We start from the raw sequence: 19,047 nt of genomic DNA, 5'->3' as shown, positions 1-19,047 counted from the left end.
ATTCTGATTTTTGCAGCCCCCGATCCGCACGGCCTCTAACTGGGTCAGAACTGCCTGGCTCGCCTCTGCTGCTCCCAGGCACTCATTCAGCACAGTTCTTTTTGCCAGACTCCTTCCCTGGCCCACTGATATTCTCAGCACTCCTAACAGTAAATGATGCATGGCTGAGATTCAAAGAGAACAGGAAAAGGCAATAGAGGAATTTTGACTGTTTTTTTTCTGTGAAATTTTCTCAGAAAAGCCTTTAAAACACTAGTTCACAGCCTTCCTAATGCTGAAACCCTTTAATACAATTCCTCGTGTTGTGACTCCCAACCATAAAATTATTTTATTGCTACTTCATAACTGTAATTTTGCTACTGTTATGAATGATGATGTAAATATGTGTGTTTTCCGATAGTCTTAGGGTTGTTTGAACCAAAAGAAAAAAAATTTAACCCACAGTTTGAAAACTACTGCTTTAAGAAAAATTGTCCCTAATAAATTGACAGTGTTATTACACAAATTGCTCAAACATGTTGACGAAAGTCTGAGATTTACATCTAGCCACTGAATTAAGAAAATTTAAAAACTCAAACTTTTATTTTTGCTGCGTCTAACTACTTTGGCACCATGACCCTTTTTTCATTTTAATTAATTCATTTATTCACTTTACATTCCAATTGTAGCACCCTCCCTCCCTCATCTCTCATCCTCCCTCACAAAATTAATTCAAAAAAAAATCAGTAGCCCTCCTGTAGTCAAACGAGAAATGGGCTGAGAAAGAAATTAGGGAAACAACACCCTTCACAATAGCCACATATAATATAAAGTGTCTTGTTGTAAGTCTAACCAAGCAAGTCAAAGACCCGTGTGACAAGAACTTCAAGTCTCTGAAGAAAGAAATTTGAAGAAGATATCAGAAGATGGAAAGATGTCCCATGCTCATGGGTCAGTAGGAGTAACATAGTAAAAATGGCACATGACTCTTAACGAGATGGTTTAGGCTCAAAAAAGGAATAGATGTTGATTTTTAAAGCTTTGCTAAGCACAGGCTAGAAAATCACCCCTGGAGGGGTGGGCAGTTCTGATAGGCCACCTGTGAACTCCACTCACCTCCTGCTTTGTATTGATAGAGAGATGGAACAGGGTTCAGAGGTCATGTCCATCATCCAGCCACACAATTACAAACTGAGCAGTTTGAATAAAATGATTAGATTAGTGGCAACGTTTGCACAACTGTGATGAATTCTCTGCTCAGAAGACTCAGCTCAGAGTTTTGTAGACACTGCATGAAAACTCAAACACTGCAAGTCTTTCCAAAGTCCATGAAGTTGGATTTTACAGACATGACCAAGTTTTCCTTTGTGTACCTGGTCAAGATGATCAGTTGCCGCCTTCTCACTAAAAAGCTTTGTCTACATATTGTTACCAAATTAATACTTAATATTGTCTTAACCTTGAGTGATGCAAAGAGATGCTAAAAAGCTGTTCGTTATTTAACTGCCACACTATTCCTTCCTGCTAGAAGCCCTTGGTTAATACCAAAAAGCAGACCCTACCCATCTCTGCACAAAGCCCCAGAGAACTTAAAAGATAGGAAGGAATGGAATGCATGGGATCTAATCACACTCTAGCAATTATGCTAATACAGCGCCTTCATCAGCATGCAAATTGTCCTGGCTATTAAGTCACGAAATTCAGTAGGAAAAAAAAATTCCAGTAAGAAGGTAATCATCATTAAGAACGAAGCTTTTGAGGAATTGTGCACTCATTGCCCATGTGTGCATATCTGCAGATGCCAACACTACGGCAAAGTTTGAAGAACACTGGGATTTGCGCAAGCACAGACGGCACTTCTAGTGAAAGGAGAGAGAATATAGTCAGACACATGGAGAAAGAATCATCAGGAGACCAAGGGGAGGGCCGTCTTTCAACACCAAAACCCAAGTGGCTCAAATTTAAAAACTGCATCCAATTCTTTCCAACGTGGGAACCAGGCTAGGTGGCTATAGCTGGTAGAACCTGGGAATATCTCCAAGTTACAACTCTGTTTCACAAAACTTTGTCTGCTTTAGTCTTGTTCTGAGCTCGCTTTGGGGAATCAGTGTAGCTGCCTGTGTGGAAGGCTGCCTTCAGTCTCCCGATGCAGAATCTGGGGCTTCATGCACTGTGAGTCCCTTAGCACATTAATCATTAATATTAAGATGAATTCTGCTCTGCAGTTCCTTCAACCAGAAACAGGGACAGAAATAGTTTCTGCTTCCCTGAGGGTTTGTTGTCAGGATTGTGTGTTTAGTACCTAAAGCACTTGGAGTTTTAAGTCACTTGGAAGAGACCTCACCACCATCTTCATGGCTGCAGTGGCATCTGGCTTTGTGTTCCTGAGCAAACCAGAGCAATGGTCCTGTGTGGTAGACAGAAGCTCTGATGGTGGTGGACAAGACAAAGCAGACTCCCTGTGCCAGCCTCAGAACCAATCCCACGGCCATTTTGTCTCCTATCTTCATCCAACAGTTTAAGTAGCACTGAGGTAAATAACGGAATGAAATGTTGAGGTGTAGTGGACGTATATATTGTTGCTGCAGATGCTGCATATGTGTTCTTGGCGCTGTTTAAAAGTGCCATTATTTGGAAAGTCATCCCGTTTCTCCAAATAATAGGAGAGTATGGAAACTAGGACACAAGCAAGATCCACTGAGTCCTTCCACTCAGCTCTCCTCCCGGGCATTTCCTTCCTCAGTGGCTTGACTCCGTTACATTTAAGTGGGATTCCAGCATTTACAATGATACATTGCAACCTTTGTAAGTCACTCACAGTTCCTTCAGAGGAAAAGACACTCTGACTGTCTGAGATGAGCAGCCATAGCTTGTTTCTGCCGAAATCTGCAATTCACAAGCATCATCCTGTCCCAGGTACAACTGGGCTGCAGTATAGCTATGTGCAGCTCTTCTCAAAGCAACAATCAACCCTGTCTCACAGCACTCTTTTCCTCCTCAGTACCGAGCCACTGCACTGCCAGCATTCAAGTACTACGTGACCTGTGCCTGCCTCATCTTTCTCTGCATCTTCATGGTACAGATCCTTGTATTGCCAAAGTAAGTTCACCAGCCCATCCCTGTTGGGATTCTAAGCTGGTGTGCCTCTCCCCACTGGAGCCTGGGTGGATTTAAAGCCTATGCAAGGACGCTAATTTACAAACAGAGGGGTCATTCATCATATCACAGCAATGGAGAGGGAGCACAGATTTTGGTGGTTAAGGCTTAGTGAAAATATAGGATTTTCTTTTTTTAATTTTTTTTATTTTTATTAATTACGGTTTATTCACTTTGTATTCTCCTGTACCAGGGTGATAAGTATGGTTCTATTTGTATTTTTCTACATGTAGACCTGTACCTCCCTCCTCCCCTCCCAATCCCACCTTCCCTTTTCCCAATCCGTGTCCCTCTCCCAGTCCACTGATAAGGGAAATCCTCCTCCCCTTCCCTATGATCCTAGTCTGTCAGGTCTCAACATTGTGGCATTGTCCTTTTCTGTGGCCTGGCAAGGTTGCTCCCCCCACAGGGGGAGGTGATCAAAGAGAAGGCCAATCAGTTCATGTCAGAGACAGTCCCTGTTCCCATTACTATGGAGCCCACTTGGACACTGAACTGCCATAGGCTACCTCTGTGCAGGGGTTTCGGGCCATCTCCATGAGTGGTCCTTGGTTGGAGTATCAGTTTCAGAAAAGACCCCTGTGCCCAGACTTTTTGAATTTGTTGCTGTCCTTGTGGAGCTCTTGTCCTCTCCAGGTCTTACTATCTCCCACTTCTTTCATAAGATTCCCTGCATTGTACCCAAAGTTTGGCTATGAGTCTCAGCATCTGCCTCGATACCCTGCAGGGTAGAGCCTTTCAGAGGCCCTCTGTGGTAAGCTCCTGTCCGGTTTCCTGTTTTCTCCCTCCTCCGATGCACATCCTCTTTGCCTTTCTGGATGGGAATTGAGCATCTTAGCCAGAGTCTTCCTTCCTGATTAGCTTCCTTAGATGTACAGATTTTAGTAGATTTATCCTATATTATATGTCTAATATCCACTTATAAGTGAGTATATACCCTGTGTGTTTTTCTGCTTCTGGGATACCTCACTCAGGATTATATTTTCCAGTTCCCACCATTTACCTGCAAATTTCATGATTTCCTTGTTTTTTATTGCTGAGTAATATTCTATTGTGTAGATGTACCACAATTTCTGTATCCATTCCTCAACTGAGGGGCATCTGGACTGTTTCCAGCTTCTGGCTGTTACAAATAAAGTTGCTACAAACATGGTTGAGCAGATGTCCTTGTTGCATACTTGAGCATATTTTGAACATATGCCTAGGAGTGGTATAGCTGGATCTTGAGGAAGCGTTATTCCTAATTGTCTGAGAAAGTGCCAGATTGATTTCCAAAGTGGTCGTATAAGTTTACATTTCCACCAGCAGTGGAGGAAGGTTCCTCTTTCTCCACAACCTCTCCAGCATATGCTGTCACTTGAGTTATTCGGTGAAATCTCAGGGTCGTTTTGATTTGCATTTCCCTGATGACTAAGGACGTTGAACATTTCTTTAAGTGTTTCTCTGCCATTCGATATTCCTCTATTGAGAATTCTTTGTTTAGCTCTGTACCCCATTTTTTAATTGGATTACTTGATTTGTTGATGTTTAACTTCTTGAGTTCTTTATATATGCTGGATATATAAAGATATCTCTGTCAGATATGGGGTTGGTGAAGATCCTTTTCCAATCTGTAGGCTGTCGTTTTGTTTTGACGACAGTGTCTTTGCTTTACAGAAGCTTTTCAGTTTCATGAGGTCCCATTTATTGATCGTTGCTCTTAGAGCCTATGCTTTTGTTCAGGAAGTTGTCTCCTGTGCCAATGAGTTCAAGGTTCTTGCCCACTTTTTCTTCTAACGGGTTTAGTGTGTCTGGTTTTTCATTGAGGTCTTTGATCCACTTGGACTTTAATTTTGTGCAGGGTGATAAGTATGTTTCTATTTGTATTTTTCTACATGTAGACATCCAGTTAGACCAGCACCATTTGTTGAAGATGCTGTCTTTTTTCCACTGTATGGTTTTGGCATCTTTGTCAAAAGTCAGGTGTCCATGGATTTATTTCAGGGTCTTCCATCCGATTCCATTGATCCACCATTCTTTTTCTATGCCAGTACCATGCAGTTTTTCAATATGGCTATTTCTGACTATCCTTATAGAATTTTTTATAAGTAAATTTGACATTTATTCCTTGATCTTGGTATTTGCCTGATGCCCAGTCTCAAAAAAAATCTTAGATCAATATGCTTCATCTACAAAGAGCTCAATTACAAGATGTGCTGATTTCTTGCAATGCTGGGGACCAAACCCAGAACTGTAACTATGTGAGTTGAGTGCTCTGTTGTTGTGCCACATTAATGCCTCATCACCAGACCAGTAGGTGCCCTTTCCAAATTTTTAATGACATTGTTGGGGCTGAAGAGATGGTGTGGTGATAGGGTGCTCACCTAACAAGCATGAGGAACTGACTTTGGAGCCCTAACCCCAACAGTAAAAACTCAGTCTGGCAATACATCCTGCAGCCCCAGTACTGTTTGGGGCCAGATACAAGTGAATCCTGAGATCTTCAACTCCAGTACTTGTTGGGGTCAGAGACAAGTGCATCCTGGGATCTTTTTGGTCAGCTATTCTAGCCAAAATGACAAGCTTCGGGTTAGGTGAAAATCTCTGTCTCAAGAAAATAAGGTGGATAGCAGTACAGATGTTAACCTCTGGCCTCCAGAGCATGCACACACAGCAGAGCACACCTGCACATGTACATGTATGTGCGCATACAGCGTCATTGGATGAATAAAGCAATGACTGCTCTGGGCATGCCCAGTCCCCCATTTTTCTTTTGTACATTCTGTGTGTTACATACCCTACTTTTGTCTTAAATCTACCCTCTGTTATACAGTCCTAGTGGTTTTAAGAGACAAAGAGGAGGGGACATCTGAGCCACTCAGGTCCCGTGCTTGAGAATTGATTCCTTCAGGTTCCACCCACTGGTAAAATGCATTCTATTGTAACTGATGAAACTGGGGTTTCATCTCAGAGGTCTTAGACTTGTTAATGAATGAATTTAAGAGCAGACTTAGAAGAAAGCTTGAAGATAATATTAGGGTTTTTAAAAAAAGTGCAGGGCGGGTAAGCCATAGATCTTGGAGAATTTCTGAAGGAAAATGATGGAAAAGAAGATGCGTGAAACCTATGCATTTGTAAGCAACTGTGGGGAAGGAGTGTTGGGTGGAGTGGGATGTTAGAGGAAGAGTGGGGTTGCTCTAAGTGTCTGAGCTTTGGCCAGTATCTGAAAGAAAGAGATGGAGAAAAGAAAGGTTACAGGAAAATCAGGCAGGCTTAACCCAGCACTCACCAAGTGACTATACTGAAGGTTGTGTTTCTGAGAAGGGAAAGTGCATTATTCCTCTGATCTCTTTAGCATGGCTAAAGGTGGACCAGTCTTCCTTAGAAGTGGTCCCTTGCTCAGGTGATTGACAGGCCCAGCTGGATTAACACTCATATTTTTGGGTAGCTTAAAATGTTAGGTCTTTATCTAAGAGCAGGAATAGATTCCAGTCTGTTGATGAGGGAAAATGGCTATCCCTACTGGGCATCAACAGAGCACTGACGAAGGTTTCTGTGACAATCTTCTCTCTAAAGAGGTAACCTAACATCATTTAAGAGATGTGCTAAAACTGGGGGATAGATGCAGTCAACTTCCACCATAAAAACCCTGGTTCCTGATGATCCTTCCTCTCACACTTTCTAAAGCTGGCTGTCTCCAAAGATGATGACTCTCATTTTAGAGTTTAAAGGAAGTTTTAAGAAATTCATCATTCTTATAATAAATGGATAGATATAAATGGATTTTGAAATGGATTTTTCTCTTTGCACTGACTATTTTGTAGGAGAGGGGAAAAAGGCATTTTTTAATCTACCAGGATTCAATCTATCCCATACAGTGCAGCCAGGATCTGTGGGCAGCCAACCTCCTTAGACTGAGTGGCATTTTTTTTTCCCTGAGGAAAATGCTTAGCAATTAGAAGCAAGTGCTGTCTTCCCCTCTATACAGCAAAGATTTTTATCCTGGGCACTGAGCCAAAACAATGTCATTTATAGGAGTAATAGCAAAGCAAGGCATTATTCATATGTAGAGTTCCTCAGCTATCTCTCCAGTTTTGGAGAGATTCCCACCAGATTTCCTCCTTTTCCACAAATTAGCATCAGCAGACGGGCCAAAGGCACCCTTCTTCTCTGCTTAAAAAAAAAAAATGAAAGAAAGAAAGAAAAAGAAATCCTTGGTGAAATTCTACACTGTCAGCTGATCAGCCTTCCGTTCAAAACTGCCAACAAATTAAATTTCTTTCTAGTACCAGGCCTGCAGCAGCTGGTATATGAGAGAAATGGCTGTCCTCTACTTAGACTGCCAGGGAGCAGAGTCATGTTGGTGAAATCATGATTGCCCTGGAGCCAGGGCCTCCTCACTACTGTTGAGTACATAAGTTCAACTATTTTCCTGCCTCTGTCCATTGCATAAGCCTCTTTATGATCCACATCCTGAGTGGTGAATGAATGGGCTCTCACTGCTGGAAGGAGTCGAAAACATGAATGGCTGTTTTAAAAGACATCCCCAAAGAAGACAAGAGACTGAGGGGGAAAACAAACCAACAAACAAACAGTTGATTGCTGTCAGTTTTAGTAAAGAGAATGCAAGTAAGCACTCCACCAATTCAAAAAGAGAACGTTACATGACACCCTGTCGTCTTGCACTGCTGGCTGTAACTTTCCCGTCTCCTGTATTCTACGACATCGTGATGAGCCTGAGGAAAGTCCACTCTCTGAAGCTTCATCAGGTGCTTGTTTTTATTCTGATCAACAAGTCGGCCATTGAACACGAGCCACATATATCACCTTTTCTTCTGGTGTTGTCAGAAGCAAGCCCAGATGAAGGCTCCTGCAGCCAGGCTCCAGGTCCTCTGCCTGTCTCAAAGCTCTTGTTGCCTTGCCTTTTTCCCTTCACCTTTTTTTTGTAGTACCCCTGTTTATTTCTATTGAAATGGTGTTTGCTTTTGAATGTTTTTAACATACAAAGAAGAACAGAGAGTAATGTTCACAAACACGTCAATGTCCACAGCACAAACTTTTTCAAATGCTAAGCCTATAACTGGTACACTACAGATGTGATCTTTTCTCTGGGAACTGTATGGATTTAGATGCTTCCTAAATTATCTTCTTAATTTGTTCAGTCTTAATTCATATTGATGTGATACTATTCAATTTATATTTTTATTGTTTTTGTTTATGAGAGCCCTCATCTCTACCATGTGATCTTGTGTTAGCTTCTTTTATTTGGATTCATATTCCTAACTTTTAAAGGATTAATCAAATTCTTTGATTCTTTTACTGGTTCTGAAGCATGGATTCATCCTGTTCTCTGTATTGCAGTCTCATTGCATGCCTTTGCAAGAAATCTGCCTTCTCTGCATCCTTTAAAAGCCTTTGTCTCTTCCGGTTTCTTGGGACAGAGGTGCATCTGTCTCTATAAACCTAAGTGCCTTGAGTGCAGCCTTTCCTGTCTTTGCTGAACTCATGAACCATGTGTCTACAAAGGGCACAACTCCATACCCATTGCTTCCCATCCATCCCAGAGCTGCTAACTGTACATCACGTTTCCATTTTGGGCTGCAAGCTATAAAGTTTTTTCCCTCAGGATCCACTGCTTTGTATGTTTGTGCTACATTTAGATTAATTTGACAACCACTTTACTTTCATAATTCCAGTTACAGGTGTGTTTACTGAGTTACTGTGAAAATATGACTTTTAATACATACAGTTCTATATTTGTCTGTTGAATTTGAACACTCGTTTCTTTTATCAGTGATAATATTTCTGGTTTCATTCCATTAATTATGGCTCATAAATGCATTTGCATTATGAATTTTAATCCGTTGACTATCTCATGGAGGTGTCTCCTTTCACTATTTCTATTTTATATGATTTCGTAGTGAGGGCTCTGGTTCAGTTACCTCATTCATTTGTTTATTATAAATGTATCACTATGAGGTTGCTTTCAGTGCCAAGTACCTCTGGTAGTCACCTGCTCAGGGTACCATCTTTGGTTACATTCCTGGATGGACATTTTTTTACTTAGTAGGTCATGGGCACTTCCATCAATGTCCCTGGAATGGAATGAGATTGGGATTTTCTGGTTGCTTTCCTTTCTCTGGTAGTTCATCACTTCATAGCCCCTGACTTCATTTAAAAAACAGTCTCAATTCTGCCTCTCAATTAACCAAATTCATGGGTGCAACCCTTATTTGGTAGATATTAATCACAGCCCCTGGTTCTCTTAGGTTTATCAAGCATCAGTGACCATCAGTGTTTGATGCCGTTCCTGGACCTAGTAATTTTATTTTTTACCTAATCTGTGTTAAGCATTTCTATTGAAATTTCTACATCTCACTCTTGCTGACATGCCCTTATCTGTTTTCTAACTTTGTTGTCTTAGAGTGAGACTACATCTTCTTCATAATGTATGAATTCATGGTTCTGTATTTATAATTTTTGTATTTTAATTAATAAGTGATAATTATACATACATATGGGACACTGATATTTTGATAACTGTAGATATTGGGTAAATGACAAATCAAGGTAATTACATCTACTACCTGTTCATTTGTTTGTTTATCAAAAAAGGCAAGCAGTGAATAGGAATAGGTGAGTGAGGGAATTAATGACTAACAGAGGATTTTTTTTTTTTAACTTGGAAATGGTCAGTGGAAGAAAGCACTTTTCTGGAAGAGTTTCTAGGACCTTCTTTTTTCCTATTTTTTTAATTTTTATTTTTTAAATTAATTATAATTTATTTACTTTGTATCCCACCCTCCCTCCCTCTTTTCCTCCCTGTCCCTCTCTAAGTCCACTGATAGGGAGGTCCTCCTCCCCTTCCATCTGACTCTAGGACCTTGTTTAACCAGCCAAATTTTTGGAACCTGACTCTAGTCTCAGGATTTGAATAGAAGTAATTAAATTATCAATTGAAGCCTCTTTTGCAGGTTGTTTTGCTACTTGGTCTGTACTCTATATGTACAATTTTATTACAAATAGCACTTTAAAAGATCAAATAATAATCAAACATGAAGCATTTTTGCGTGTTTCAATTATTTTATTCAAATCATCTGTCAAACTCAATGATTATATTAAACCAGGCGTTATGAAAATTCTTGAAGCAAGGATAAGTTTTATTAATAATGTTTAGTTAGATATCTTGTGTTTCATTATCCCAAGCTAAGCTAATAATAATGATACTTTACTTAAGAAAATTTAATAGCAGAATTACAGCCTTAGCACTATTATTTCTACTTAGAGTCTGTCAATTTCCTTACTCATTTAAAGATGTTTTCAGTAATTCTTTAATAATCTTTTCAAAAGGCCATTTTTAGTGTCATCTCAAAAGAGGAAAATAACAGAAAATAATGTGAAAGCAGCATCATTCATACCCAGTAGAAACAGACTTGATTTCCTTGGCATCAGTAATAAGGAATAACTATGGGAGAGGCAGTTTGCTTTGGTGGGTAACCAAAAACTAAAGCACACCTCAGGAGAACAGGCATATTATGGGATGGGAAAAGCGGTGTCCAGGCAGGCTTTGGGGGCTCCTATACTGCAGCCCACCATAAGAACTCTGAATGTCTTCCCCAGAGCTTTGAGAAGCCATAGAGATTTGAAGCAGAGGTCATGACCTGGCTGTGCTCTGGGGTGATGTGTTTGCTGTTGTCCGTGAAGGGAAGAAGCAAGAACCAGTAAGGTGTGGTGGTTTTCATGGAGGTGGCACTGAACGGGATTTTTAAAAAATGGTTCACTTCTGAGCTATACTGTAAAGAGTGATGCAGATGGTTCTTGCTGCTTGATTAGATAGGAAAAGTATCACAGAGTTGTTTTGTGAAATTGTGTGCATGTGCTTCATTTGAGAAACCAGAAGAAGAGCCTACCGTTTTGCAAAGAGAAAGCATCCCGTGGAAGGGGCAGATTTGAGGGAAAATGTGGGTTCCGGGTCTCATTGTTTTTATACCAAGGATGTGGGTGTTGGGGGAGGAAGGAAGTTTGTGAACTTTGAAACCCTGGAAAAAGTTACATTGAAATACAATCTGAAAAATTCATTATTTAAGTAGACTTAGTTCTATGGAAAGGTTAGCGTTACTGGGAGTTAGACAATGAGAAAGACTGTGCACTCTCCTGGGAATAAAACATGTTGGGAAATTCAAAGTTTTTACCCATGAAGGTAAACTTTGCTAGCCAATGACAATCCTTCTCTCTTTCTGACATTTGAGGACCTTCAAGCCTTTTGAAGACCTCAAAGCTGAGTATAATCATCAGAGAGCCAGCTACTGTGGCAAAGACTATGTGAATGCCTTTCCCTCTCCTGGACCTTCACTTCTTTTTGTTTTTGATTGCTACTGAAGTCCCTTTTATTTTGAAGTTGTAGTATTTATAAAGGAGACTTCCAGTTATTTCATGATAACTTGTAATTAAGTATTCTGTCCCCTCCATTATTGTCCCTGATGAATCCCATTCAGAGAATCTGAATAGAGTGGAACAGTCTTCCTTGGAGGGATGAGTCAGGGTGAATAGGAAGAGAGGGCATGGCTCTTACCACATTGAGTTAAATTCCAGAAAAAGGCTTCCATGTTTATCCAATGCAATAGCTTATAATAAGGATGAACTGTGGGCTTTGGGAGAGTGCACTCCTTCAGTTTTTCTCCCCCAAAATGAGTGCCTCTGTCTTTGTTAGAGTCACCTTTCTTTCATGAAGGCAAAATTGTAGAAGGGAAAAGGACTTCTTCTCCAATCAGCCCTTTCCATGAATGTAACAATACCCCTGATTAAAGTGCCAAAGTCAAACATCATCACTAAAAGGTGTCATTTTCCTTGCTTCATGGCAAGGAAGAGTCAAATTTACTTTTCAGTAAGTATATAAATCAATTATATTCATGTGTTTAAAAGAAACAGCCTTGCAACAAGAATGTTAATTAAAATTGATTAAGTTGCACAAACATCTTGGTATGCTTAATGGGCTGGAGCATGCTTTTGAAAGAACAGACTGGATAAAGGGTGGTAATTAAGAGCTTTTGACCAACCACTACTCTGACTCATGGTATTTCTTGTTTCCAGGTGTCTTCTGTTACAAAGTGCCATAGACTTCATATCTTGTAAATATCAGGAATTTATCTTACAGGGTCTTAGACAGCAGAAACCTTTTGTGAGGGTGACAGCATGGATAGGTTCTGATGAGAAACCTCTTATGGTTGGAGACTATCTCCACTTAGATGATCTACTCACATCCCAATGGGCCGATATCCAATGCCATTGCCTTGGTAATAAGATCTTAACATATGAGTGCTGAGGCATATAGGCAGTCAGCACATAACAATCTTAGAAGAGATAAATGTCTGTATGAGAAATAATGGCCTGTGTGCTAGTGTTCCCTGCTATAAGGATTTAGGAAAATGATGTGAATAGGTTCTCCTCTGTGACCTCTCCATCAAACTGAAAGTTGGGTAGGTTTCAGTTGAATTCTTTCCTAGTGAGTGGGCTCAAGTCCAATTAGACAGCTGTTGATTACCCTCCCAAGATTCGTGTGACATTGGTCACTATTGTGGCTCATAGGCTGTACATCCAGGTAGGATTATGAATGTTTTTCTCCCTTGGCAGCTTGCAAAGCACCTTTGGATAAAATAAATATGCTCTACCCCTTGTTCTACAGACAAGGATGAATATTGGAGTGAAATTATCAGCTTCTTGATGACTGTTTCATGGAACACTAAACCAAACTACAAAACACAGTTTATCCAACTTTGCATGAAATGTTGACCAATATATACAAACTTAATAAAGCCCTCAAAAGATATGATAAAGATTGAAATTAATCAATCCAAAAATCCAATAAGAAATAACAATATCTAAATTTCTAAAAATCTAAAAATACCCCTGTGAATTTTGATCTTAGACTATTTGTCTGTGAATAAGCCACAATCCACTAAAAAATAATAAGAGAAAATTTTAAATGTTTAAACAGTAACAGCTCACATATTAAGATATGTGAAATATAGCTAATGAAGTAAGAGAATGGTAGAGGTTAGTGTTTTTTCTTATATTACAATAGAGTAAACCTTTCAAACATTTAACTGTTTCCAATTTAGGGAGGCTGGAAGAGATGAACAAATTAGAATCAAACAAGTAAATAAAAATAGATATTTTTTATCCCCTCATAGTGCAAGACTCCCATGTACATTCATGTCTGTTTTGTGGAGGGGATCTACTTAATTATGGCTGCTTGCTACCTCTGAGATGCAGATCACATACACGCCCTCCCCTATGGAGGAGATTCTGACAGTGTTTGCTAGATTCCAGCAGAGGGCTGGTAGCCAGGATCTTTGCTGGCTGCTGACCAGGAAATAAGGCCTGGGGTGGTCTATGATGGGATAATGCTGTTGATAAGGGAATTTAGAGAGCATATAGTTTTACATCTGGTATATTCTAAGTAGCCTTGAGATCCCATCTCACTCCTTTTTGTATAGTAGAAGCTTGAAAGCCCATGATGCCTGTCAACAGTCTAGATTTGAAATACGTACACAATCTCATAAGGGCCTTTTTTGAAAGCACCGTGATTCAGTGCCCCAGTGTCGGCTTGAACTGAAGTTTACAGCTGCTGTCAAGGGAGGAGAGATTGTGCCACCATGAGGGCTTAAGTGTAGCCCAGCACACCGACTGCTTGCTTTGTTGCTCTTCCTGGAGCTCAGGGTATGCTCTTGCAAGGTGCTCATGGTTTTATTTAGTCATTTGTATGTGATTCTTCTAGTCCCTCCATTGTCGTCTGGAGGGTTCTCTGCTCTTCAGCGGTACTTCTTCTTTCTTCTCTGTTTCTAGCCAGTTGCATTGGCGCAAGCTTCCATGGTGGCCTCAGATTACAGCCTACCTCTCCTTGGATGTTCCATTTGAATTTCATCTTCAGTTGTTCATGGTGCTTATATGCTTCTCATAGTCCTGAATTCTCAAATGGTATTTAATGACATTTTTAAGATTTTGAATTCTTTAATTACTTAAAATACTACTCAGAAATATATAAATTTCCTTTTACCATATGTGTTTGTGTATGGTGTGTGTGATTATGTGTGTGTGTGTGTGTGTGTGTGTGTGTGTGTGTGTGTGTGTGTGTGTGAGTGTGTGTGTTTGTGTGCGCTCGCATGCGTGCATGCACTGCCCTGGAGGTACATGCCTGTGAAAGTCAGATGTTGACTTTCCACTTTACTTACTAAGAAAGGATATCTTGTTGAACCTGAAACTACCAGTGCAGCTAGTCTGATCAGCCACCTTGCCCTGGAATCCACTGACTCTCCCTTCTGAATGCTAAAGTGGGTGTCCTTACCCACCTGGTTTAGTATGTGAGTCCTGAGGGTGCTAACACTAGTCTTCATCCTTAGAAGTAAGTGTTTCATCCACTGAGCTTTCTCCGCAGCCACGACATACAGTCTTACGTGTGAGCCTGAAAGCTGTCTGGGCAGATCTAACTTAGTTGACATGCTTTTCATGTGGTCACAGTTTGCTTTCATGTTCACATGATCAAGCCTGTGCATGGACTGCCCTATGAAATCCTAGAAGATCAGGAGACACTTGTCTGTGTCCATGTTAAATAAAATTGAATCTGGGTGGGAGGTATGGAGGAGAATTGGAGATTCAGTGTCCCCAGGACACAAGTTTTAAGGGTTGGATGAGATGCTCCAGGCAGTCATGGTGGCATCCATAGAAACAGTCAGTTCTAGGACACCTATAGCAGGAAGAAATCACTCAGGGGAAGGTTTGGACAAATAGAGCATAGAATAATCACATAGAAATGGTCCTTTCTTCCATAAGCCACTAGTGCCATGGGACAGTGTGTTGCTCCATCATGGCTGTCAACACTTTTCCAAGGACGTACATTCATCTGGGTTTTTTTTTCTCTTTTTTCATTTCTCAGAAATAATTATTAAGGGTTGAAGTCCTGATGTAATAAAGTCCTAGCTGAGCAAAAAGTGTCACTGGTACTCTCTGGAGTCACACACTTGACCTCTACACTAACCTGTTGCTTTTTATCTCCTGGTAGAACATCCATCCTCGGCTTCTCCTTTGGAGCTGCATTTCTCTCCCTCACCTTCATCCTCTTTGTCTGCTTCGCTGGACAGCTTTTGGTAGGTGCTTCAAATACAGATCTTTTTGGTGAAGTGTTTTCATTGTGTTGAAATGGCTTACTTCAGTTTTTCAGGAGCAAGTTGATCATCGACTGGTATTTGAAGAACTGTGGTTTCTAGCACCCTAAAGGCTGCTAATGGGCCAAAGAGGCCAATGGTACAGATAGCCTCAGATGTAAATTGAGGTATCTCATGGACAACCAAGACACTCATTTGACCATTATTACAATGTTGGATGCCTTGTTTGTTTGTTTGTTTGTTTCCTGGAGATGAGGCCTCAATCTGTAGTCCAGATGGCCTCAAACTTAAAATCCTCTTACTTGAGCCTTCTAAATAGCTGGGGAAATGGATGTGTACCATTGCACCCAGAAAATAAATGTTGGTTTCAATCATGTTTTTGCTAATCTGTTTCTATCAAGTGTTTCTAAATCATCTCTGAGTCTCAGAATACTTGTAGCAGTGAATGTAAGTATGATGTTTTCATGCAAAGAAAAATTAAAATATTTTTAAATACACCTTTTAAAATCTATTTGAAGATATAAAATGTTGGAACCTAAAGATGAAAAAAAATATTATGTATTTGCATTTGAAGCCAACCATTGTACAGTTTTATAACTTATATGCTAGCTAACCACTAGATTGGGATATGAAAATTATCTCTTCATTTATGGTTGCATATTAAAATAAGCAAGTGTTGCTAGCTGGCCATGGAACCAATAAGAAGGCAGAAGATAAGCCAATGTTTTTTCCTATTCACTGGACACAAGTGAAAACAGAAGAGGCTACCTAAGATGAGCATGAGGCACACACATAGTACACAGTCTTATATGTAGGCAAAAGAGTACAAGAATGATTACTATGAGAATATGCCTGTTTTTTCATGATCCATAGCCTTCCCTGGGTGGAAAAGCACACAGACTCACTCTCTCCCTTCCTTTTACTCCCTCTTCAGCCTTTTCTCTGGTTTTCAACACTAGATGCATCCTTTGGCTCCACTACAAACCCAACCCTGTCCTAAAAATAACACTCTACACCTTGGGCCTAAGAAGCCATGTTTGTCTTTGACATGGAAGACAGACATGGAGGAACTGGCTCTGTTACTTTTCAGGAACTAGTATGATTTTTCTCACGCCTCCCTTTTTTTTTTTTTTTTTTTTTTTTTTTTTTTTTGGCCTCAGAGACTTCAGCCTCTTTATTATTAATGACACAGTTCTTGATCCCTCCTCTTTCTAGACTGTGGACCCCCAAGTTCTATCAAGATGAAATTGATAGTTCCTCATTACCACCACCCTTCCTGGGGGCTCCCCAAGCCCTGATACCTACTTGCCACTAGCTAGCAAGTTCTCTGTGACGCTCTGGTGCTTCTGAGAAAATTTCAAAGCTTCGAATGAACCAGTATCTGCCTCCCCCTCAGAAGACTGTATATGCTAGGGATTGCAAAGGCTAAACTTGAAAACATTTCTCTTTTTTATTTGCTTTTTAAATTATCATACAAAACTGAATGAATTCCTTCTGTGCATTTCCATACATACATTTGTTTTGGATTATCCTCCTCCTTGCTCACCTCCCTCATCTCTCCCCTCACTTGAACCCTTCCATCCCCAGTATTATCCTTTCCTTTCCATTTTCATGTTTCATGTATTTTACCTGCCCCAAAACCATTCTTTAAAAATCCCTGCCCCAACACATGCTTCCTTCATAGTTCCAAGGCCTATACACTCAACCCAGGTAAATGCATACCCACAGGCCTAGCTTTGAGAGGCAGAGACAAGGAGAATCACTACAAGTTCAAGGCCAGCCTGATCTGCTTAGTGAATTCCAGGACAGTCGAGGCCACATAATAAGACCCTGTCTCAAAAAGTAAAGTAATATCTCTTAATTTGCATGTGGAAGAGATCATGTGGTATTTGTGTTTCTGAGTCTGGGATACCTTGTATTTTCAGATACATCATATTTCCTTCAAATTTCATAATTTATTTTTATTTATAGCTGAATAAAATGTCATTGTGCATATTTCACCTTTTCATTATTCACTCCTACATTTTTGGATACCCAGGCTGATTTCATTTCCTTTCTTTTGTGAACGCCAATAAACATGGCTGTGCAAATATCTCTTAGGTAAGATATAGAGCTCCTTGGGTGTATGCCCAGAAGAAGTGTAGCTGGGTAATATGGTAGTTCTATTTTTAGTGTTCTGAAAACCTCTACTCTGATTTCCATGTTGGCTGCACCTGTTCACAATCCCACCATCAATGAATAGGGTTCTTCCTTCTCTACATCCGCTCGAGCATGTGTTGTCATTTGTTTTCTTGACATCCATTCCAACTAGAGTGAGGTCTCTTGCCCTATCCAAAAATCAACTCAAAATGCATCAACACTCCAAAACAAAACAAAACAAAACAAAACAAAACAAAAAAAACAAAAAAAAAAACACTTCAACCTGTAGGCATAGATACAAATTTGTGAAACAGGACTCCAGTAGAACAGGAAGTAAGCCAAGAATTGACAAATGTCATTATAGTAAATTACATAAGAGAAAACCATTAGCAGAGGAAACAGACAGACTATAGAATGGGATAAAATCCTTGTCAACTATAGTTAAGACAGAAAATTAAAATACAGAATGTACAAAAATGTACAAATCGAACACTAAAAAATATAAAGCTGTTAATCAATACATTGGTCAATGAACTGAACAGGTAGTTCTCAGAAGAGGAAACAAAAATGGCTAATAAATACCTTCAAAGTTGTTCAACAGTCTCGCCTTCAGGAAAATGCAAATTAGGGCATTTGCTCTTAAATAAGACTCCTCAGTAACCAGTTGTAACTTCAGAAAGAAATCCTCATCCAAGTAATGAGTTCTTTTGGTGTTTTTAGAATTATGTAATGGTTGTTTAACTGTCAGCAGCAAAAACATTCATGCATAGCTGGCTTAGAAAGGGTTACATGTGTACTGTATGATGCCCTTTAAATAGAATGGAAAATTGTGTATATTACAGATATTCTGTGGTGGTCATGGTGAGATGATGCTACTACCTGGCTGCTCCTTCTCTGGGCCCTGGAAAACCTACCAGGTGCATAAGAGCTAATGGGATTAGCATTTACTTGTTAATTAAATACTGAACTTACAAAAATGTGCAGAATGCCACCAACTGTTAACTTTCTGCAAACATAAGTGCCAAGGGCAGTGTTGATGCTGGGGATGCCAGCATGAAGTTCTTGCTGTGAATTAAAGTAAGCTGTTTTTCAAAAGGAAGTCAGGCAGAGAGGCAAGTGTGATGGTTAGCTGTAGTGCTGATTTTCAACTTGGTCGGAATAAGAAGCATTCAGGCACTGATGGGCAGAGCTCTGGGTGTATCTACAACGGTGTGTCCAAGTCTATTTAGCAGAAGACAGAAAACCCATCTGGACTGCTGTTAACACCATCACATGCTCTGGACTGAACTAGAAGGGGAGTTTGAGAAAGCCAGCTAAGTGTTTTTCTCAGCAGCCTCCTGGTTTACAGCTCCCACCACTGTACCTCCCTTGCCATGATGGACTTGCACTCTACTAAATTGTGAATCAAAGTATACCCTCTCGAGTTGTTTTTATTAGGTGTTTGGTCACAAAAATAAGAAAAACTACTAATGCTGTAAATCTGGCCAGTGATACTTTTGTCCCTGGAACTTTGTCCTTGTCGTTGACTTCTGCACAGAGCAGAATGCAGCACAAGGAAGCCAGAGTGGTTGGCATTCCACAGCTGGATTGATAAAAGATAGAGAAGCATGCAGTGAACACACACTTGAATGAT

General features: G+C 40.1%; 1 protein-coding gene across 1 annotated transcript in view; it reads left to right on the top strand.

Moving 5' to 3' along the window:
• The window catches only part of Adcy2 (adenylate cyclase 2), a 367,518-nt gene that overhangs the window by 283,271 nt on the left and 65,200 nt on the right, over positions 1-19,047 (top strand). Inside the window, exons 14-15 of the mRNA XM_055598037.1 lie at positions 2,981-3,078; positions 15,173-15,257. Coding sequence (XP_055454012.1) covers positions 2,981-3,078; positions 15,173-15,257 — 183 coding nt within the window. The remainder of the gene's footprint in view (positions 1-2,980; positions 3,079-15,172; positions 15,258-19,047) is intronic.

Source organism: Psammomys obesus, unplaced genomic scaffold (assembly GCF_907164565.1).
Source record: "Psammomys obesus unplaced genomic scaffold, mPsaObe1.curated_primary_1811, whole genome shotgun sequence".
NCBI lineage: Eukaryota > Metazoa > Chordata > Mammalia > Rodentia > Muridae > Psammomys > Psammomys obesus.
This window is presented reverse-complemented; position numbering and strand designations above follow the sequence as displayed.